Consider the following 23703-nt stretch of genomic DNA (forward strand, 5'->3'; position numbering starts at 1 on the left):
ACATATGGGAATGCATTGCCTGGTGGGTGCCTACCTGTATGCCAAGTTTCAGCGAAATCGCCCCAGTAATTACCGAGTTACTGAAATGGGAACAAATTTGGCACCTCTTATTGTTGTATTTTGCACGTGCACTGGGGGTGACCCACATACATCGAGAGTATCCTGTTTTGGGTAGAAGGGATGCTGCTACCCTACAAAAATTACCGCAAGTCAATCGCCCAAGTGGCTGCTGAGATATGAGCCTCTCAAAATCACTACTTTTGCAAAACAGCTTGAACACCCCTGACTTTTCACGTGGCACGTGCCACGACGGTCACTGAGATGTATCAAAAGTAGTCAATTACGGGGTAGAAGGGATGGGGCTACCCAACAAAAAAGACCGCAGGCCAATCGGTCCAGCGGTTGCTGAGATATAAGCCTCTCAAAAGCGTTACAGGCCGGGCCGGGCCGGGCCGGGCCGGGCCGCTCATACTGAGATTTTTCCGTTATATTGAAAAGACTCACTTCGCTCGCTGCGCTCGCTCGCTCGTAATCAAATGAATATGATATTAAAGGGACCCTCCCACCTTCAAAAAAGTTAATGAATTGGCATGAAAGTGATGTCGCTCGGTTCAGAAAGAGCAAAAATGAATATCTACCAAATTTCATCGAAAAATATTCACCGGTTTTCAAGATATTAGACTTTTACTTTTGTTTACTTTTTGGGATCTCCGCTGTTCCTAGCGACTTTATTTGAAAGTGCGGCATTTGTTGCGCGCAAAGCAGTATATACCACCGCGTGCTGCCAAACGTTTTAGTAAAAGATTTAAAAATCGTTAGATCTCCGCTGACGTCACAAATTCTAAGGGGGCATACCAATGCATTAGCCCCTTAGAATCCGAAAACTGCAAGTTTTAAATTCCATATCTCCGAATTAAAGCATTTTTCGATGTTGTGAATGCCCAAACCGGTATTTTCAGGCCATGGCCACCAATTTGGCTATCTCAACTCAAAACTAATGTTAAGGTGGGAGGGTCCCTTTAACTGTTGCGCCGGTACGGCCAGGTACGGCATGTGGTAAATCTCTTCCCAACCTTGGGCTGTGAAAATGCAGTTTTATTCACCTCGGTTTTTGCTACGGACCTCGTGCCTACCGGCACTCGGTCCTCCGCACAAAAACCTCGGTGAATAAAACGCATTTTCCCAGCCCCGGTCGGGAATATATATTCCGCACTTTTCGCTGCCGGCCAGTGCAGTGGACTGTTAATTTGCTTCGAAAATGGGCACAGAAAAGTGACCTAGTCAGGTGTTCTTATCGAACTACGTAACATTCATTGCGTAATGTGTAGCATGCATACTGCATAGTGCATATCCTTATCGGCACCTTGTCAGGATCTCGAAGAAATAACATCATTTTGTTGACAAATTTATATGCCATTGCCTCTCAACGACACATTGCATACATAAAACATATTATTTTTGGAAGTAAACCGCAGTGCAAAAACAAAATGCAGAGCTTCAATAACTGCGTTTATTTGCGCTTCATAGCATACGGATAGTTCATGAGTCGCAGTACCGACCCATCCTCCCTGGAGGCATTCAGTTGTACGAGGAAGACTGGGCCAGGGTAGCACGCCGGTCGAACTCCATCTGAAAGGCCCTCTTGGCCTGAGCCACCTCGTAGGTGTCCTGGACGGGCTGTGGGGCCTGGCCGAGGGTGTAGGCGGGACGGGGCTGCTGCTGGTAGTACTGGGGCTGCGCAGTGTACTGGTGGGTGTCGGGGGCCAGTTCAGCCTCCCTGGCCAGCTTCTGGTACTCCTGCTGGAAGGCCCTCTTGGCCTCAGCGACCTCGTAGGTGTCCTGGACGGGCTGTGGGGCCTGGCCGAGGGTGTAGGCGTGACGGGGCTGCTGCTGGTAGTACTGGGGCTGCGCAGTGTACTGGTGGGTGTCGGGGGCCAGTTCAGCCTCCCTGGCCAGCTTCTGGTACTCCTGCTGGAAGGCCCTCTTGGCCTCAGCCACCTCGTAGGTATCCTGGACGGGCTGTGGAGCCTGGCCGAGGGTGTAGGCGGGACGGGGCTGCTGCTGGTAGTACTGGGGCTGCTGCTGGTAGTACTGGGGCTGCGCAGTGTACTGGTGGGTGTCGGGGGCCAGTTCAGCCTCCCTGGCCAGCTTCTGGTACTCCTGCTGGAAGGCCCTCTTGGCCTCAGCCACCTCGTAGGTGTCCTGGACGGGCTGTGGGGCCTGGCCGGGGGTGTAGGCGGGACGGGGCTGCTGCTGGTAGTACTGGGGCTGCTGCTGGTGGTACTGGGGCTGCGCAGTGTACTGGTGGGTGTCGGGGGCCAGTTCAGACTCCCTGGCCAGCTTCTGGTACTCCTGCTGGAAGGCCCTCTTGGCCTCAGCCACCTCGTAGGTGTCCTGGACGGGCTGTGGAGCCTGGCCGAGGGTGTAGGCGGGACGGGGCTGCTGCTGGTAGTACTGGGGCTGCGCAGTGTACTGGTGGGTGTCGGGGGCCAGTTCGGCCTCCCTGGCCAGCTTCTGGTACTCCTGCTGGAAGGCCCTCTTGGCCTCAGCCACCTCGTAGGTGTCCTGGACGGGCTGTGGTGCCGCACTGACGGCCGCCCCGGCCTGGTAGGACGACACGGCGGGCGGCGGATGGTCGGCGGCGGCTCCCAGAACAGCCGCCGTCAGCAGGAGCTGCCGAGCGACGGGTGGCGTCAGCGATACCGGTGCCGCGGAGGTAGTTAGACATCGGGAGATGAATGAAAATAAATGAATATTTATGTTCTCAGCTGTTGAACAGCAGATGCATTCTAAAGCTAAGATACGGCATGGAAATAATGGACATGTAAGATCGTTTAGTGGCTACTTGACAACTTACCACAGTCCGCATCATGATGTAGTGTAGGAGTGCAGACTGAAGCAGTTCCGCCGTGGAGTGAACAAGTGGTGTCCATCTGATGACTCGGTGCACCTTTATACCCGGGCAGAGGACACGCCCGATTGGTATGTGTCTTTTCCTGCAGAGCTCTGCAAACCATTTTCAATATAAAATTGGCTGCTCCAAAAGTACCGGTTGTTGAGACATTTATCAATTGATAGGCGAATGGCATTGTTCAATGGTCATGCACTTTAAGTGGGCAAATCAATTATGTGCAATAAACGTTGATTCATTCAGTTCAGTTAAAAGGTCACGCCTAGCTGTGCAGCGTGCACCCTGCAGATGACGACATACATACCTTCCTACCAGCAAGACGACTTTGGGGGCGACAAGAGCGACCGAGACAGTGATCCCTACCTACACGCACGAAAGTACGATGCATGACCTCTTGTTGACTTGAACGGGTCACCCGTCTAGCCATCCATGAAAGGCGTATCAACTTTGACGTAGTTGGCCCGGCCTTCCTTGAGATGTAGAAGGTTTACCAACTTTGGGCTCAATCGTTCCAGCAGTTCTTGAGGTCTGAAAGTGGCCTTCTCCACGTGCCCACGTGCAAGCTGGACCCCAACGGCCTTGCGCGGGCCACGCTACTAGCCGTTCCTTGATGGTGTACCAAAGTTTAGCGCAATCAGTCTAGCGGCTCTCGGGATGCGGAAACGACCCCACACGTTAGCCTGTGAGCGTGCGTAGAGCCTGTGAGCGTTCCAATTCATGAGTATGGCACGTTTTGAATCAACTAGACCGGCACGTCCCCATTGAATATTCCTGTTTTCCCGCCGGCAGCAGTTCAAACAGGCTACAAAGGCCTGAGACTACCCCGTGCACCAGTCCCCGGCGCGTTCGCCGTTCATGACGCGTCGGTAGTTACTGAAACTCCCGATAGATGGCAGCACGAGTTAGCGCCCGGGAGTTAGGCTGTGCCGCAATACCGTACCCGAGTAAGTACAGTCTGTCTTAAAAGTACCGCGCAAAGTGACGGTGGATCCATCGAGCCTGACTGAGCAAGGGCCTGCTAAATTTGGGTCACTGAAGCAACTGACATCCTTATCCATTCCCTAGATCAATAAGTCGGTGACTTTTAAATTAAAACAGGCCCTTGCTCGGTCAGGCTTGATGGATCCACCGCCACTTTGCGCGGTACTTTTAAGACAGACTGTACAGCTCGAGTCGCGCAGGTCGCGTTGCACATACGGGAGGCTTCTAAGAACCGCCAACCGGCCGCTTAGGCAGCAAGTAAATCATGTTCTGAGGATGCGTGGGCTATGATCCTGCCCAAATTTCCCTAGTAAGTATGGGAGAGTGGGGCAGAGCGGCCACCCGGGGCGAAACGGCCACCCATCGTCTGCCCTTCACAACTGGCGTCAGCTCCAATTTATGGTTGCCAATTATACTTCTCTTTGCGGTTGTTCGAATGAGCCAGACCGTGATTTCCGGCCCACCGCCATTGTTCTGTGATACACGGAAAAACTTTCTTGCCAGATTACTATTTTAACGATTTTTAAGTGTTATTTTATTCCATAACCGTTTGGAATTTTGATCAAGCGCTCTCTTTCATGCATTGTGTGGCTATCGTAGATGCCTATTACCAATTCTCATGCTTTTTGCCCCACTTATAGCTGAGCTGAAATATTTTTGTCGCGGACGGTGTGCTCGGGGCAAAGGGGACCAAAGTGGCTAGCACCAAATTGGCCATGAGCTGAGGCCTCTTGCACCAAACTACCTAGCGTTTCAGAATAAGCTAATCTAGCGATGGTAAATTTGTTTGCAATAGCCCAATACATAATCCTACATGTGCTTGCTAAATTTTGCACTCAAATTGTTACATTTGAGACTTGGACTGGGTATACGATGCAAAATAATCCAAGCATTGGTGCAAGAGGATTTTGGTGCAAGAGGCCTCTGTTTAAATCTGGTCAACAAAGGTTATTGCGATTAAAATGTATCGTCATACATTCATCTCGGCCAGTTTTTAGCTACACAAGTTGCCAAATAATGCAATGAAATATTTTTCCATGAATGTCCTTTCTTTGTTTACCTACGGGTGGGAAGATCACAAATTAAGCAGTCATCATCGTTTAAACCTTGTCTCAAATTCCTCAAATATGTTTTTCAATAGAAAAACATATTTGAATTGTATTTTTAATACAATTGTAAAATACAATTTTTTTATAATTAATTGTAAAATACAATTTTTAGAATTGTATTTTTCAATAGAAAAATACAATTCTAAAGAATAGTGTTTTAACTATTGACAACAAACCTTCGGTTACCCTAGTCGAAGGTATCTACATGAGGCAACTATTCTGTTTCTCATATCGAGACTTAAGAAGCCGCCGGCAGCCGCTTTGCCCCGGGGTATGGGGCAAAAAATGCATAGGTTTAAAGTTTTGCCAATATCTCCCATATGTGAACGCCTTAGGAAATGAAACACAGTTGAAATAGCAGGCAATTTGATAATGATTACTAGCTTTGGTATGAAAAGAATCTTTCCAACGTTAACAATCCAGCGCCGGCATCGTAAGAAGGTTATACTATAGGGTGGTCGCCTTGCCCCCACTTTTCCCTAGGTATAGGTCCTGAGGGGTCATTAGCTATAATGTACAGGGTCCGGCATAATTTTTGTCCTCTGAAGAGATGTGCTCGCTTAGTGGGTTTATAAGAGGCAGCGATTCCTTTTGGCGTCCAGTATATTTCCCACAAACAGGGAGGTACGCACGAACACAATTTGACATGCTGGCAGCCAGCTTGTGTAGCATTCCTTCAGAAGTCCGGCATGTTTTATTCGCACCACCGCTGGGCCTTGGCGGAGCAATGAGCCGGCGCACCGTCCTGAATGAAAATGCATGTCGACCTTCTATCGACCATGCGTTGACTTGGAAGTGAGCCGCTGGAGGCTCTTGTAGGTAATGAGCCTCAGAGAGCTCTTCCAATAGCGTTTCACAGTCCTATCTGAAGATGGAATAGCCCTTGCGCGTGAGCCGCTTAGCCAGTTTTGTAGCCAACTGGTCACTCTTCCCAGCCGTCTTTCCAATGCGATTTCTTTCACGGTCGAAATGGTGAACGAACGCCCAAACTGGGACGATCGGCAGCGCTGCCAGCAGCCGTATGCTTGTCCCACCAACGCCGAACTGTGCAGGCAGATGTCCCAACTGATCAGCAATGGCGTGCCATGTCATTTCGACCTGGGGCATGCCGATTGTCTGGTTCAGCTCCCCAAAATAGAAATTTCAGACCTTCATTTTTCGACGCGGCCATTCGGGTGGACAATCTGTGTAAAACTAGCCGTAGCTCGGTGATCCGTGGCCTGAGGTCCGTTCGCGACCTCATGTCCCGCGGACAAGGACCATGCAATGCAGGGGTGCAGCCAGAACCGTTATCACTTGGAGGTAGAAATGATTAGGGACCGGAAAGTGTTGTCATAGGTAGAGGGTGGTAGAGGACAAACCTTTTACCGGAACCTGGAGAATCGGATAATTGGAAACTAGCCTCACTGCACTTATTTACAGAAGGCTGGTGTTCAGTAGTGAAAAGCACATGTCAAGTAACATTAGTTAACATTGGGCGGAGCGGGATAGTAGATACTTTTCAACTCGCAGGAAATTCAGAACGCTAAGAAACATGATCATTATGTCTACGGGAGGTATTTTTGGCTTTTCTGCTGTAGTAAAAAAGAAAAGAAAATCACTTCACAAGATTCGCTAGAGGCAGTCAAAACTCAAAAGTCTTTCTTTGCGATTTGCCTTACGGTGATATTTAGTAGGTATCCGACACATTCAACCGTGGCTCGTGAACTAAACTAAATAAAGCAAAACGGCAACTGGTGTTTCTTCCTTGGTCCATTCGTAAGTAATACTTTTGGCGATACCTTTATCCAAGCTGAGTTATGTGGGCTGGTCTGCAGTGATCAGAGCTAAAAGCACATGCACTTATTCCGCCAGCCTAAAATGAAACTAACTACGAGCGGCTGCCGGCCTTTGTGGGTATATCATTTCTTATGTGTCATGGTTATAGGGCCAACAACCGATCCTGATTCAAACAACAGCAGTGCTTCAAGACCTGTATTTATTTCCTCGGCAGGCAAAACAGGTTGTCTTTGTCATGACATCCGTCTCCCATTTGAACTAAAACAGCAGGCATTCAGTTGTAGGAGGAAGACTGGACCAGGGCAGCGCGCCGGTCGAACTCCATCTGAAAGGCTCTCTTGGCCTCAGCCACCTCGTAGGTGTCCTGGACGGGCTGTGGGGCCTGGCCGAGGGTGTAGGCGGGACGGGGCTGCTGCTGGTAGTACTGGGGCTGCTGCTGGTAGTACTGGGGCTGCGCAGTGTACTGGTGGGTGTCGGGGGCCAGTTCAGCCTCCCTGGCCAGCTTCTGGTACTCCTGCTGGAAGGCCCTCTTGGCCTCAGCCACCTCGTAGGTGTCCTGGACGGGCTGTGGGGCCTGGCCGAGGGTGTAGGCGGGACGGGGCTGCTGCTGGTAGTACTGGGGCTGCTGCTGGTGGTACTGGGGCTGCGCAGTGTACTGGTGGGTGTCGGGGGCCAGTTCAGCCTCCCTGGCCAGCTTCTGGTACTCCTGCTGGAAGGCCCTCTTGGCCTCAGCCACCTCGTAGGTGTCCTGGACGGGCTGTGGAGCCTGGCCGAGGGTGTAGGCGGGACGGGGCTGCTGCTGGTAGTACTGGGGCTGCTGCTGGTAGTACTGGGGCTGCGCAGTGTACTGGTGGGTGTCGGGGGCCAGTTCAGCCTCCCTGGCCAGCTTCTGGTACTCCTGCTGGAATGCCCTTTTGGCCTCAGCCACCTCGTAGGTATCCTGGACGGGCTGTGGGGCCTGGCCGAGGGTGTAGGCGGGACGGGGCTGCTGCTGGTAGTACTGGGGCTGCTGCTGGTAGTACTGGGGCTGCGCAGTGTACTGGTGGGTGTCGGGGGCCAGTTCAGCCTCCCTGGCCAGCTTCTGGTACTCCTGCTGGAAGACCCTCTTGGCCTCAGCCACCTCGTAGGTGTCCTGGACGGGCTGTGGTGCCGCACTGACGGCCGCCCCGGCCTGGTAGGACGACACGGCGGGCGGCGGATGGTCGGCGGCGGCTCCCAGAACAGCCGCCGTCAGCAGGAGCTACCGAGCGACGGGTGGCGTCAGCGATACCGGTGGCGTGGAGGTTGTCAGACATCGGGAAACATGTCAAAATGACAGGAATGAATGAATGAGCAATAAACATGGATGCTCTCAGTCATTGAACAGAAGCTTCATTTTGAAGCTACGATACGGAAAAAATAATGGCCGTAAAAGGTCGTTTAGTGGCTACTTTGAAGACAACTTACCACAATTCGCATCATGATGTAGTGTAGGAGTGCAGACTGAAGCAGTGCCGCCGTGGATTGAACAAGTGGTGTCCATCTGATGACTCGGTGCACCTTTATACCCGGGCAGAGTACAAGCCCGATTGGTATGTGTCTTTTCCTGCAAAGCTCTGCAAACCATTATCAATATAAAATTGGCTGCTCCAAAAGTACCGGTTGTCGAGACATTTGTCAATTGATGGGCAATGGGCATTGTTCAATGATCATGCCTTCGAAATGGAAGATCAGCTGCTTTGAAGTAACAGCTGTTCATTCAGTTAGAAGGTCAAGGCTGAGATGATTTGTAGCGGCACCATTGATGGCATAGAGATTGATTTTTCAAGTTCTGCACATATGTGTACAGGATGGCCGTTCGCTGCCTTCGCCAGACTTATCGATGTCTAGATAGGCTGAGTGGAGTCGTGTACCGCCCACTGTATCGGTCACCACCCATGCCGTTTCGCCCGGGATTTAGGCAGAGCTTCGCAGAGAAAATAAGCGTGTGTGCCTTGGTCAGGGGTGTAGGCGGTAGGTGCAGTTGTGCTGGTGGCTTGGGGCGGAGCGACTGCTCCCCGATTTTATGATATCAAGTCAACCGATGACCTCTTGAGTTCAGGCCAAAGAACCAAGAGTCGGATTTATTTGATGGTAAATAACTTTTAAAGAAATATGTATATGTATAGAGAAACATCTAGGGCACCGTCGCATTTTCCATGCCTGGCCAAGTAAGGATAAATTTGAATTGGAAAATGTCAACTTTGTGCTGACCTATAAGTGACGTTCACGTCAACGGTCAAACATGTCAGACCAATGTGCTTGTCAAGGGAGCTAATGTGTATCATTCGATTGGAGGCTCGCTTTGAGACGAACTATTGGTGCGTTTTTAAAGTCGCTAACTCAATTCAATCGGGATCGATTCATGGAAAATTCGATGGCATCCAATGGCTTGCGTGACGTCAGTCGCGGCGCCGCGCAAAGACCACAATACCTACAATAAAAGTGTTGGACATTACGTGTAGATTGTGGAGTATGAAGTAATTACTTAAAGTAACTGAGATCTTAACCCGCGCCCCACTGGGGTCTGCGTATAACGGGCCCTACGGGGGGGGGGGGGGGTGGCTCTTCATACCCCACCCCCTCCTAACTCCAAAACTATTATTCCGATTGTCAAAATTCAAACGGCGTCTCATAGCCCCGGAAAATTGTCGAGCGGAACCTAATTTCATTGACCTCGAGGTTACCGAAGACGTCACAGGTCAGGTCAAAGTAAAAATTATCAATGCTATGTTTGGCTTGTTCACATTTTGGGCTCTGGCCGCCGGCTTACAAGTCAGATCAGGCTCATTTTGGTTTACACACTCTTGAGCAGATGCTTTAGATACCCTGAGGGTACCAAACTTGTATGAATTTGTATTTGAATTTGAATTTGAATTTGTATTTGTAAATTGTACTTTGAATTTCAGGTCACGGTCAGGTCATCACAGGTCACGGAAATCTTATATTATGCATCAGTCAGGTGACACACGTTTTATGGTCCATTTAGGCCATAGATTTCGAATTATATGTTGTTTATGTCATTCGAGGTCATTTTGAGTTGAATTTAGCTTAGGTCAGGCCACTTAACCCGCGCCGTGCTGGTGGCCTGAACTTTCCGCCGAGTGCTGGGGGGGGGGGGCGTTTTCACGCCCCCCCGTCTAACTCGGCTCCTGGGCCACGTAGCGACACGCGGTAAGCGGCAATCGAAAGAGCGTCAAAAATAAGGACGAAAACACTTCGGTCATTTTTTGGGTCAGGTCAAAGGTCAGGTCACCAGAGGTCACCAAAGGTAAAATGTTGACTATTTCAACATTTTGGAAACTGCCAACAGCTATCTCGGGAACCGATAGAGCTACAGCGCCGCGGAAAAGCGCATTCGATAGCCCTTTTACAGACCTTTCTGAGTAATGTTCTCAGATTTGACCTCAGGTCAACGGTTTAGCCTCCAGAGGGCAAAAACTCCAAAAATAGCCGTTTTTACGAAAAACGTTTTTTCGTCAATAACTTTTGACTCATAAGCGCCATGACATTACTTTTGCCAGCATCGTGTTCCTCTCGTCGAGACGCGTCGAATGAACTATTCGTTGACCTTGAAAGGTCATTTTGAAAATTTGACCTCAGGTCAAGGTCATGACCTGACCGAAAAGGGTCATGTTGCATATCAGTCGATCCGTATCGTCGAGCTGAACACATCTGACGTGTTTTCACCGCTCTAGCACGTCTCTATCAAAAGTTATAGCCAAAAAACTGCTGGCGACCAATCATGACCTGAGATGACCTCAGGGGCACACAGAGGGGTCACTGGTGCATTTTTCCTATTCAGTGTGTCATGTTTACCTATGAACCGATGTTTGAGAGCGTTTTGAACGATATTCGTCCAAAAGAGGCGCATTTCAATTTTCTCCCATTGACTTATAATGGAGAGGTCGCAAAATTGACCTGACCTTAGGTCACAGATATCAAAAATCCGAGATATACATTTTATACATACTGTTACTCATATCAATCGCTGAAAGTTTCAAAGTGATCGTTCAGTCGGTGTAGCTATAGCGAGCCTTTGAACTTTTTCTGAGGTAAGGTCACTTGACGTGACCTGGTGACCTGACCTTGAACGGCCTAGGTCTGAAATTTTCACAACATGTGCGGAAATGATGTAGGAACACGTGTACCAAAAACGGCGGCGCTGCGCGCCGCCGTTTTTGAGATATTCGCGAAAAACCTGAGGGGGGGCGTAAAAACGCCCCCCCCCCAGCACGGCGCGGGTTAAAGTTTAAAAAAAAAATTGACAAAAAAAAGTATCTATCGGATGCAGCTTGAGATCAGGAACACGATGGTACTATTTATATTGGTGAACGATGTTAAATACGTACATAAAAATTGGTTTAAAAAATTTGTTATTGTTAATTTTTTGCTATAATGCGTAGAACCTGGCTATTTTTGAAGATATCCGGCTAAAACTTGCTAGAGTATAGCATGGGCATGTGTTCTATCACATACCTTCCAGTTTTTCCGAAGGTCAAAAACTTTTGGGATAATATAAAAATATAAATTTTGAAATTTATTTTATATTTTTTCAAAATTTGCACAATTTTGAAAGTCCGAGATAGCAGTTTGATAGCACATTGTGTTCTTAGTCCTCTCAAGTAAATAAGTTGGATCTAGCTTAAAAAGTAAGCTCTTGAGAGCAATTGCCGTAGTTCAATGTTTTGCTTCGAAATCGGCCGAACATGACGTCACTCTGACGTCATTCCCGGTCGACCTATGGTAGCTACGAAGTTCATATTTTGACACAAGGTGTCAAATTGATGCAGCCGAAGATACTGAAAGTTTCGCGCCAATTAGCGGCTTAGAAGTTATTGCAGAAAACTGAGAGGGGGGCTATGGATTGCCCCCCTGGCCCCTCCCCTAGTGGGGCGCGGGTTAAAGGAAACAGTTCACTTTTAACATAGAGTTTTGAACTGGAATAGCAGTTTTGTAGCTGAGCTGAGACTAGCACAGATTAGAAGCTTTTATGATCACCCAACGATCACCCTAGACGAAGATATTCCATTTCTCGTTCCGAAAAGAGTGCCTTGCAGAGGAATGCCTACCTTGCTGAGGAATGCAGCCACGTCATCGTCAGCCAATCAGCATGCTGCTTACAGCCAATGGGTTTATGCTACGCAATATGATTGGTCAACGCGTAATAATGCTTCCGCGTCAAACAATATTTTATATAGAGTAGGGGAGAGCGGGGCCAGTTGAACCACTTTTTATATATTGACATGTACAGCGAGATCTAGTTGTCATATCGAAAAATGCACAATGCCATGAAAAAATATGCTCTTTTGGCTTCATTTTAAGATATGTAAAATTATGTTTCAAACATATTTTGGTGCCAAACGCATGCTTATAAAACAGCACTACGCCCGTTTCAAATGACCCCGATGCGAGGGTCAATTGAACCAGCCCATGGGGTCAATTGCACCTATCCTTAACAATGGGATGTTTTCCTCTTTAAGGCCACTTTCGTAAGGAGATATTTTGTCCGGTTTACTTTTCCAAATGCTACATTCAATAGGTCGTTGGAAAGCTAAAAGTGCAAAGTTCCTCATAATAGGTGACATAAAGTACATAGACTATGGTAAATTGGGCGGATGAGGATAATGAGAAATATCTCAGGCTATAGTGTGCTTTCAAGCAAAAGGCTGGAGAAAAAGAGGTCAAAAAATGAGCTCTATTAATCTACTATTTCAGTTTAAAAGCTCATTTCAAAGGTGGACTATTTCCTTTAATGTTTACAGCCCCTGAACAATAACCATTGCAAAGGTCACCGGGGTCCATTGAAACGGCCTGTGGCCCTGTTTCAACTGACCCTCAGAGAAGCGTTTCAATTGACCCCATCCGCTCCCGCCATCTCGCACGCGCCGTAAAGCACATGTCAAACGAGCTGGAGGGACGACATCATGCTGAATGAAGGGCCAAATAAGGCGTTATTCCGGAGCCAGGAGTTCTTCTTTCAGCAAACAAAGGTATATGAGATATCACAAAATATTCATAAAAACGATTTCTCCCAAACGCCCCTCAAAAACACAAAAACAAGTGTCAAATCAAAATTACCGTCCGTTTGCCGCCCAAACGCCGTTGACAAAGGAAGTGGTCGAGCGCGGATGCGCAGTGGTATCGTCAACGCCATATGTTGCATACTGTTGAAAATAAAGCCATGTTTCATCTGACCCCGTGTTTCAACTGGCCCCGCTCTCCCCTATAGCTCTTCCTATCTTAAAATATAAATAATAATGTCTTTTAGGTATAAAGAAGGTTTTATTTTCTTTGCTGACCATTTTGAGCATAAAACATCATGAATCCATTGCAAAAATACTCATTTCGGGAAAGTGAACTATTCCCTTGAAGCTATTCCCCTGAGGACCGTTCAGAGGTGCATCTGTGATGTCATTGGTCAATGGTCAGTGACCTGACCTGACCGGAAAATGCGGTTGGTACTTGGTGTCGCAAGATTCGGCTCAAATCAAAAGTGAGCTATGATAAGTTTCAGCTTCCTTTCATTGGCGTGTTCCGAGCTATCGCGAAAAAAAAAACACCTATGGACGGTTCCCCTCCCCTCGGCCGGCGAGGGTTAACCCGCGCCCCGCTGGGGGGGGGGGGGCAGAATCTGCCCCCTCCCGTTTTTCGCCAATAACTTCTAAACGCGTTACGCCAGCAACGTCAAACTTACAGTATCTTATCATACATCAATTTGACACGTTCGCTGAAAATTTGAGCGAAATCCGTCGGAAAATGTATGAGAAAATGACGTTTTAGTGACGTCATGTTCGTCATTTTCGCCTCAAAAACGGCAAAATTTCAAACGCCGTTAACATCTTAATTTTTTAAAAGAATCAAGACGTAAAAAAAGGTTATACGTGATTCTACTTTGTCTATCAAGTGGCAATCTCGGTTTTTTGAAAAATTTTGTATTTTGGCCCAAATCTTTTTCAAAAAACTGATTTTTTTGGTAAAATAATTATAAAATCCAAAATTTTGATTGTATCGAAAAAACGGAATATTTGTCAGAGAACTGGTCTATATGCACCTACATACCAATTTTTAGAAGAATCAGTTCAAAAATGTTGGAGTTATTCAAAATTTTATGACGTTACGGCACACAAAATTTTTGAATAAAAGATTTTTTTGGAAGTTCTAGACCTCGTACGGAAACCAAATAGCAAAAAAAAAAACGGCATTCGATTCGCCGTGAAAAACTGCATCAGATAGACACCTTTTTAGGCCTTAACGACCAACTTCAAAATTTGACCTCACTTGACCTGACCTTGACCTGACCTCGACCTAAAATTCATCCAAAGGTGGTCCGTATCACTTATTGAGTGTCCCTATTGAATTCTATGAATAAAATGACCTATAAAACATGTGTTGCACACGCCCTTTTCTATATTTTGTTTTTGGTGACCTGACCTGACCTGACCTGACCTGACCTTGAACTTTGGATGATATTGTGTACAACGAATATTGTCTTGGTAGCCTAAGAACACGTTTTGGGCAATCAGTCTCAGTCTATTCTTCGGCAACTACGGTGCAAGGCCGATACTGTAGAAACATGCATGTTGTACCCTTGACCTGACCTTGACCTGACCTCTGACCTACTTCAGCAGAAAAATTGGGCTCTTAAGATTCCCCTTGTTGAGAGCTTTCAATTGCCATTTTCCCCGTCTTTCTACCACCATCGGTTCGTACTTCGGAAGTTAGACAGGGGGGCCGAATCTGGCCCCCCCCCTCCCCCCAGCAGGGCGCGTATGGCTGAATAGCCCAGCGGGGTGCGGGTTAATATTCGGCACAGATCGCCATAGCGCATGAAGCGGATAAAGCAGAACAATTGATGTTTATTCATTTATCCTTTCGTCAGTACCGCTTTCGGTGGACCATTGCCCAATTTGAGCTCTGCTTTGGTCTACAGCCATCAAGGATCAAAATGCATGCAGTTGTTCAGCTGTGTCGTCCACTGATAGCAGGTACGTCTGTAGCATGAATGCAGCTGATAATGAGCTAGTGTTACATTTGCATTTCATTTCACACATGTCATAGTGATATATCTGTACATTATTGTCAATAACCTATATTCATTCAAACAATCAATATTGCTTCAAGTGCTGTATTTATTTCCTTATCAGATGACAGAGGCGATCTATTTCATGACGTCCGTCTCCCTTTTGAACTAATCAGCACGCAATCAGTTGTACGAGGAAGACTGAGCCAGAGCAGCGCGCCGGTCGAACTCCATCTGAAAGGCCCTCTTGGCCTGAGCCACCTCGTAGGTGTCCTGGACGGGCTGTGGGGCCTGGCCGAGGGTGTAGGCGGGACGGGGCTGCTGCTGGTAGTACTGGGGCTGCGCAGTGTACTGGTGGGTGTCGGGGGCCAGTTCAGCCTCCCTGGCCAGCTTCTGGTACTCCTGCTGGAAGGCCCTCTTGGCCTCAGCCACCTCGTAGGTGTCCTGGACGGGCTGTGGGGCTTGGCCGAGGGTGTTGGCGGGACAGGGCTGCTGCTGGTAGTACTGGGGCTGCTGCTGGTGGTACTGGGGCTGCGCAGTGTACTGGTGGGTGTCGGGGGCCAGTTCAGCCTCCCTGGCCAGCTTCTGGTACTCCTGCTGGAAGGCCCTCTTGGCCTCAGCCACCTCGTAGGTGTCCTGGACGGGCTGTGGGGCCTGGCCGAGGGTGTAGGCGGGACGGGGCTGCTGCTGGTAGTACTGGGGCTGCGCAGTGTACTGGTGGGTGTCGGGGGCCAGTTCAGCCTCCCTGGCCAGCTTCTGGTACTCCTGCTGGAAGGCCCTTTTGGCCTCAGCCACCTCGTAGGTGTCCTGGACGGGCTGTGGGGCCTGGCCGAGGGTGTAGGCGGGACGGGGCTGCTGCTGGTAGTACTGGGGCTGCTGCTGGTAGTACTGGGGCTGCGCAGTGTACTGGTGGGTGTCGGGGGCCAGTTCAGCCTCCCTGGCCAGCTTCTGGTACTCCTGCTGGAAGGCCCTCTTGGCCTCAGCCACCTCGTAGGTGTCCTGGACGGGCTGTGGTGCCGCACTGACGGCCGCCCCGGCCTGGTAGGACGACACGGCGGGCGGCGGATGGTCGGCGGCGGCTCCCAGAACAGCCGCCGTCAGCAGGAGCTGCCGAGCGACGGGTGGCGTCAGCGATACGAGTGGCGCGGAGGTAGTTAGACATCGGGAGACATGTCAAAATGACATGAATGAACGAATGAATGAACAATGAACATGGATGCTCTCAGTCATTGAACAGAAGCTTCATTTTGAAGCTACGATACGGAAAAAATAATGGCCGTAAAAGGTCGTTTAGTGGCTACTTTGAAGACAACTTACCACAATCCGCATCATGATGTAGTGTAGGAGTGCAGACTGAAGCAGTGCCGCCGTGGATTGAACAAGTGGTGTCCATCTGATGGCTCGGTGCACCTTTATACCCGGGCCGCGGCAGCACTAGTGACCCGCCCGCTATCATTCCCAACTCCGCCATTGTCCCAGCAGGCCAGCAGCACCGTTGCTCTGCCTTGAATCGCCTACTTAGCCGGCTCATTGGTGATTGAGAAATAATAACGTGAGCGCTGCTCCCGCGGTCAGACATTATCGACATTTTCGTTGAACAAAGCTAATTGTTCTGAGGTATCTATGGCACGTCAATTATAGACGGTTTTTGTTTTTAGATAATGACATTACACCTGTCACCCACTGTGAAGCTGCTGGTCTTGTAGATCGATCGTCTGCTGCTCGACGCATTAGATCTCGATTTTTTATCCTGAACTTTTACCTCGCTGCAGAGGCATCACGAAAGCTCTACATAATGTAGAATGAATTATGTGCGAATGAATATCGATTGGCGTGGGGCGGGAATCGTAATCGAGCGATCTGGGTCATTTCTGATATAGAGCTGTTCTTTATCTGAGCTTCTCTGTCGTCTTTTCTTGTTGATTTTCTTACATTTTTCTCTCTTCCCATGTCCAGTCCATTGTCTTATATGCTTTTTTAAAGTTGTTCAATGTAAGTACATCATTTGTCAATTACTTTGACCTGACCTTTATGTGACCTTGACACATAGGTACCATGACGTATGGGACCGACATCAATTTCAATGTTTTTTGCTTGCAACCATAAAAGACTGGAAACGCTAGGATAATGTACGGTGACATACGCCGAATCGCGTGCCGGCCGTCTCGAGAAACAGGTCACAGCTGTAGGAGGTCATTTGAGTCAGGATCATGAAATTTTCCTCGCGATCGGCCGCTTTTTGCCAGAGTTATTCGCGAAAAACCACGGAGGTCCGTCCGAACGTTTCCTAAAAGTGCGAGTGTTACGGTAAGCTCCGCCGCCGGGCCGTCTGTACTGCCCACTCGCCCCCACCGTGTGACTGTTTGTCTCCCCTCCCTCCACAGCCGGTCAGCCGTCCGTTCTGTTTCACGCTCCGGTCCGCACGGTCCCGGATTTTCCGTCGAGCTTACAGCCTCTCGGCGCGCTGCTTTTCGACGGATAGGGGTTCGGTCTTTATATGTACAGGAATATATCGGAATGTTGGATATAGAATAGTAAACCTTTTAAACGAATTTGCAGGTGTCTGCTACCAAGTGTCTTGGTATCATTTCTTTTGACGACGAATGTAGTATCGAATGAAGTATCGACAAACAACTGGAAGGTCTGCACATTGTTTCAACCTCACGGGTAGCCGGTTACAGCAGGGTCACCTCAATCGGTAAACAATGACAAACGTTTCGGAGGGAAAAGGTTGGAATTCACCTTTTGAGCCTGAAAACACTTTGAAAGTTTTCTGACTTAAAGGTTTTCCAACTTTTTTTCTGTCCAAGACTGTGTTTGTTGTTTTTTCGGTTGAGGTAACCGATGCCTCGATTTCATTCACTCCCCATAAGCGTTGTTCCACAACGTAGTCCCACTGCAAGTCGGTAGTGTTGTCTGTTAGTGCTTACATATATGTAGGTGGACTTACGCATCTGCATCTTAAGGCTCATCTGTGCTGTTTTTTTTTTTACTTTTTGGAGCTGTTAGTTCTCGGATCTTATCACCGTTTGTTGTACCTACAAATAGTTTCTACCATTCTATTATAAATGCATGGGCACTGTATGACATTATTTCACGTATGTCTCAACAACCGGTACCTACATCCAGAGCAGCCCATTTTATATTGAAAACGGTTTGCAGAGCTCTGCAGGAAAAGACACATACCAATCGGGCGTGTCCTCTGCCCGGGTATAAAGGTGCACCGAGTCATCAGATGGACACCACTTGTTCAATCCACGGCGGCACTGCTTCAGTCTGCACTCCTACACTACATCATGATGCGGACTGTGGTAAGTTGTCTTCAAAGTAGCCACTAAACGACCTTTTACGGCCATTATTTTTTCCGTATCGCAGCTTCAAAATGAAGCTTATGTTCAATGACTGAGAGCATCCATGTTCATTGCTCATTCATTCGTTCATTCATGTCATTTTGACATGTCTCCCGATGTCTAACTACCTCCGCGCCACTCGTATCGCTGACGCCACCCGTCGCTCGGCAGCTCCTACTGACGGCGGCTGTTCTGGGAGCCGCCGCCGACCATCCGCCGCCCGCCGTGTCGTCCTACCAGGCCGGGGCGGCCGTCAGTGCGGCACCACAGCCCGTCCAGGACACCTACGAGGTGGCTGAGGCCAAGAGGGCCTTCCAGCAGCAGTACCAGAAGCTGGCCAGGGAGGCTGAACTGGCCCCCGACACCCACCAGTACACTGCGCAGCCCCAGTACCACCAGCAGCAGCCCCAGTACTACCAGCAGCAGCCCCGTCCCGCCTACACCCCCGGCCAGGCCCCACAGCCCGTCCAGGACACCTACGAGGTGGCTGAGGCCAAGAGGGCCTTCCAGCAGGAGTACCAGAAGCTGGCCAGGGAGGCTGAACTGGCCCCCGACACCCACCAGTACACTGCGCAGCCCCAGTACTACCAGCAGCAGCCCCGTCCCGCCTACACCCTCGGCCAGGCCCCACAGCCCGTCCAGGACACCTACGAGGTGGCTCAGGCCAAGAGGGCCTTCCAGATGGAGTTTGACCGGCGCGCTGCTCTGGCTCAGTCTTCCTCGTACAACTGAATGTTTGTCGTTTAGTAGAAGGGAACTGATGCTCATTAAGTGATCTGCGTCTGTTGCCTGCTCGGGAAACAAATACATGTCTAAGCACTGGATTGTCCCTTTTCAACTCTTTTACAGCTTACGTAGCCTTTTATCTCGGCAACCGATAGACTGGTTCATAATCGGTAGACAAGAGACATAGACACTTGAGACACTAGACATAGACACATTATGTCATACATTCACCTACATTTTGTCATTCCGAACAAAAGCATACAAGCGCAATGATATAAATTATAATGTTGTAGAGATAAAAGATTCTTGAGATGCAACATACATAGTATGAACAAGAAAATGAGATTAAAAAAAAAACGTAAAAACAACAAAGGCACCGTCTCGTCGCTCTACGCCCGGCGCTCATGATATTTAGCCTGACCATCCCCAGACCACGGACTACGAACCTCACAACCCGTTGTTTCCAGCTGAATTCGCTCATGTACATGTGATTGGAATCATCTGCTTTTGATTTTTTTTTAACAGTTTGCCGCTTTTCTTCCATCCCGGTATGCGACAGCAGATAACCGTCCACCTGATTCGATCATGATTAATATAAATATTTTCTTATGTATACTTTTTACTTTTTGGTCATCGTAGCGGCACTGGCCTCGGTTCAGAGGTCGCATATAACAATTTGTTCCACTAACAATAACTCCCAGAGTACTGGGCTGATTGCACTGAAACTTGACGTATAGGTGGACACCGGACAAAGAGCGTTTGTCGCTGAGGCGCCCTAAAACCTATACCCCATGCGTATACGTGGGCACTGGGCAGTGGGCATCCACTCTGGCGATGCATTCTTATGTGTGGGGGGTGGAGGGGGGGGGGCTACTGCACGTGCTCGCTTTCAGGTCAGGGATTGCTTCCAACTAAGAACGGCTGGACCGATTACGCTCAAATTGAGTAAGCCGCTGGCGACCGACTAGAGGGCTGGCCAGTAACTATATGTATGATAGGTCAGTGGGGGTGTCTCGCCTTGCCACGTGTGCCAGTGCAGGGTGTCGCTTCCATACCTCAAGAGTGGGTTGCAGTTAGATTCGCTGCATCACTGGAGACCAGCTAGAATGGTGGCCCGCACAGCACAGGTCATGTTAGGGTCTCGCGTCGAGTCCCAGTGAAACAACGGACTGCAGTGATGGAAGATTTCCGTTTATCCGGTTCTGCAGTAAAGCCCGTACCTAACCCCTCAGCGCACATACACAGGGAAATTCCGCAGCACACCAGCCCACGAATCTCTAGTAGCATGATTTACCGTAAACTTGGCGGCACGCTCCCTATGTGCGGCCTGAAAATATAAAAGAACCGCGCGGCGCGCGACCCGTACATTACTCGGATGTCTACGGTATTGCAGTACAGTCTAACTCCCGGGCGCTCACCCGTGCTGCCATCGATCGGGAGTTTCAGGAACTACTGAACGGTCATGAACGCGTCGGGGACTGGAGCAGTCTCAGGCCTTTGTAGCCTGTTTGGACTGCTGCCGGCGGGGAAAACAGGAATATTCAATGGGGACGTGCCGGTCTTGTTGATTCGGAACGTTCCATCCTTATGAATTGGAACGCGCAGACTCATAAAGCATGATTGTCGCCAGGCCCGTTCGACCGTGAGTGGAGACATGTCAATAGGACTCTGTCGTCCCTCCCATCCCGTATGGCGACTGCTGAGAAGACGAATTGCGGACAAGCTCGCAAAGGCTAGTTGCTACCTGCTGATTGAAGTCCCGAGCTTCGTAGGGCTATCGGCAGACCCTACCACCCGTAGGTCGTCCCCCCCCCCCCCCTATGAACTCGAAAAGATAACGGCCGATTTTCAAAATTCAAACGGCGTTCGATAGCTCCGCCAGGGAACTACCTTGTGAGTTGTGACCCAATTTCATTTACCTCGGTTCAACCGATGACGTCACAGGTCAGGTTAAATGTCGCATTTTCACCGTTTACAGTCATTTCAAGAAATGTGTGGTAAAATCGAGTAAAAGGCACGCTACAGAAAATCATCGATGGAGAATTGTCCGTCATACACACATATTTTGCTATTTGAGGTCACTGATACCAGGTCAGGTCACAGAGGTCACGTCACTAAGGGTCAATTAATATGAAAGTGTCTTGTGATGCATGTTTTATGGTCCATTTTACATGACAAGTGCGATTATGTCGGTCAGGCAGCCTCTGGGGCCAGTTTAGGTTATGTTCTGGTGAAGGTTAGGTCACGGTTAGGTCAAATTAGGTCAAAGTTCAAAAATGGTATTTTGCATAAAATGGGTATCGAATCGATGCAACTCGTCACGGGAAGTCTAATGGTGGTCTTTGTTTTGCGCTACGTGGTCTGGAATTGCTAAAAATTGAGTTTGAATATTTGACGTCATTAATTTTGAACAGTATTTCGCTATAACGTGGCCAAAAAAGCGGTATCGATCTCAAATTTCGCATGTGGATATAAGATGGTAGGCACTATCATATTAATTCATTATTTTCGAAATTCAAAAAATTGGGATTTTTAGGCTATTATAAAAAACTTGTTTGATTTTTAGGGGTCTAAATCCAACAATTAAAAAAATCGGAGATAGCGGTTTATAGCCTTGTCAATTCTACACGTTTTATATCTTGATTTTTTTTATGTATCTTCAAAGCTCTAGTCCTGACAGCTCTTCCCGCAAAACCTTTTTTCGTTCGAAAATGGCAGAGCATGACGTCATTCTGACGTCATTTGTGGTCAACCTATCATAGCCTCTGAAAGTTATTTCGTCGCAATGTGTAGAATTGATGCCTGGAGGGTTCCTGAAATTTAAGTGGCGATATCTGCAGTCGTTCACGAGATACCAACGGAAAAGGACAGGGGGTGTACCCATCATCGCACCTATTTCATACTATGCACAATTAGCGCAGTTCCAGCTCCGTAGGTAGTTAACCCGCGCCCCACTGGGGGGGGGGGCTATTTATAGCCCCCCTCCCGTTTTTCTGCAATAACTTCCAAACCGCTTTACGTATCGACGCCAAACTTTCAGTACCTTCGGCTGCATCAATTTGACACCTTGTGTCAAAATTTGAACTTCGTACCAACCATAGGTCGGCCGGAAATGACGTCAGAGTGACGTCATGTTCGGCCGATTTCGACGCAAAACATTGAACCACGGCAATCGCTCCCAAGAGCTCAGTTTTTAAACTAGATCCAATTTCTCTGAATGAGAGGACTCAGAATAGACTGCGCTATCAAACTGCAATCTCGGATTTTTAAATTTTGAAAATTTCGAAAATTTTAAATAATAAAATTCAAAATTTATACTTTTACATTTTTTTCAAAAAGTTTTTGACTTTTCGAAAACACCGGAATATATGTGATAGAACGCATTATTATGACTACCTCTAGCAAGTTTTAGCTAAATATCTTCAAAAATGGCCAAGTTATACGCATTATTGCAAAAAATTAACAATTATTAATTTTTCAAATCAATTTTTCAGCACGAATTTGACATCGTACGCCAATATAATTAGCACCATCGTGTTCCAGAGCTCAAACTGCATCGAATAGACACCTTTTTTGTTGAAAAATTTTAACTTCGAAATTTGACCTTTTTTGACCTGAAAGTGACCTGACCTAAGCTAAATTTGACTCAAAATGACCTCGCATGACACAGACGACATCAAATTTGAAATGTTTGGCCTAAATGGACCATAAAACATGTGTCACGTTACCGACGGATGATATAATATTTTCGTGACCTGTGATGACCTGACCTTGACCTGAAAATCAAAGTACAAGTTTGGTACCCCCAGAGTATCTAGAGCATCTGTTCACGAGTGTGTGAACCAAAAATGAACCTGATCTGACTTGTAAGACGGCGGCCAGAGCCCAAAACGTGAAGAAGCCAAAATGCTAATAATTTTTACTTTGACCTGACCTGTGACGTCATCAGTGACCTCGAGGTCAATAAAATTAGGTTTCGCTCGACAGTTTTTCCGGAGCTATCAGACGCCGTTTGAATTTTGACGATCGGCCCAGTGGTTTCGGAGTTAGGAGGGGGGCTATGAATAGCCCCCCCCCCCCCCAGTAGGGCGTGTTATACGCAGACCCCAGTGGGGCGCGGGTTAACCAGCTAAAACATTTCGTTCGTTAGCACTTAGCAGCAATCAGCTAAGAGCTAGAATTCCATTGCTTAGTTAGTACAAAATTAATCGCACTACAGTGAACTCGTTGTTGATTACTAAATTGATGTTCCTTCATTGATAGATAGGTATGTCGTCATCTGCTGAGTGCACACTGCACAGGGTGGCTCGACCTTCAACTGACTTGACTGAATCAACGTTTATTTCACACAATTTTCCACCTCAAATGCATGGCCATTGAACAATGCCTATCGCCTATCAATTGACAAATGTCTCAACAACCGGTACATTCGGAGCAGCCAATTTTATATTGATAATGGTTTGCAGAGCTTTGCAGGAAAAGACACATACCAATGGGGCGTGTCCTCGGCCCGGGTATAAAGGTGCACCGAGTCATCAGATGGACACCACTTGTTCAATCCACGGCGGCACTGCTTCAGTCTGCACTCCTACACTACATCATGATGCGAATTGTGGTAAGTTGTCTTCAAAGTAGCCACTAAACGAGCTTACATGTCCATTATTTTCATCCCGTATCTTAGCTTTAGAATGCATCTGCTGTTCAACAGCTGAGAACATAAATATTCATCATTTATTTTCATTCATCTCCCGATGTCTAACTACCTCCGCGCCACCGGTATCGCTGACGCCACCCGTCGCTCGGCAG

At 48.2% G+C, this 23703-nt stretch overlaps 2 protein-coding genes across 2 annotated transcripts; both read right to left on the reverse strand.

Moving 5' to 3' along the window:
• Window positions 1–1578: 1578 nt before the first annotated feature.
• On the reverse strand, window positions 1579–2898 carry LOC122384675 (probable basic-leucine zipper transcription factor Q). The gene is made up of 3 exons (XM_043372313.1): window positions 2858–2898; window positions 2413–2673; window positions 1579–2220 (listed from the first exon to the last, which is right to left on the reverse strand). The coding sequence occupies exons 1-3, from the start codon at window positions 2870–2872 to the stop codon at window positions 1579–1581; spliced, it is 918 nt and encodes a 305-aa protein (XP_043228248.1). The 5' UTR covers window positions 2873–2898.
• Window positions 2899–15004: 12106 nt separating this feature from the next.
• On the reverse strand, window positions 15005–16153 carry LOC122384676 (probable basic-leucine zipper transcription factor Q). Its single transcript, XM_043372314.1, has 2 exons — window positions 16139–16153; window positions 15005–15928 (listed from the first exon to the last, which is right to left on the reverse strand). The coding sequence occupies exons 1-2, from the start codon at window positions 16151–16153 to the stop codon at window positions 15005–15007; spliced, it is 939 nt and encodes a 312-aa protein (XP_043228249.1).
• Between the last annotated feature and the right edge of the window lie 7550 nt (window positions 16154–23703).

Source organism: Amphibalanus amphitrite, unplaced genomic scaffold (genome assembly GCF_019059575.1).
Source record: "Amphibalanus amphitrite isolate SeventyFive unplaced genomic scaffold, NRLGWU_Aamphi_draft 000196F_arrow, whole genome shotgun sequence".
In the NCBI taxonomy this organism is placed as follows: Eukaryota; Metazoa; Arthropoda; class Thecostraca; order Balanomorpha; family Balanidae; genus Amphibalanus; species Amphibalanus amphitrite.

What these genes read in the sequence shown, in the direction of transcription:
- LOC122384675 (XM_043372313.1), bottom strand. An exon ending in CCGCCTACACCCTCGGCCAG is followed by an intron (nt 2,221 to 2,412) that starts GCTCCACAGCCC and finishes ACCCCCGGCCAG; the next exon opens with GCCCCACAGCCCGTCCAGGA.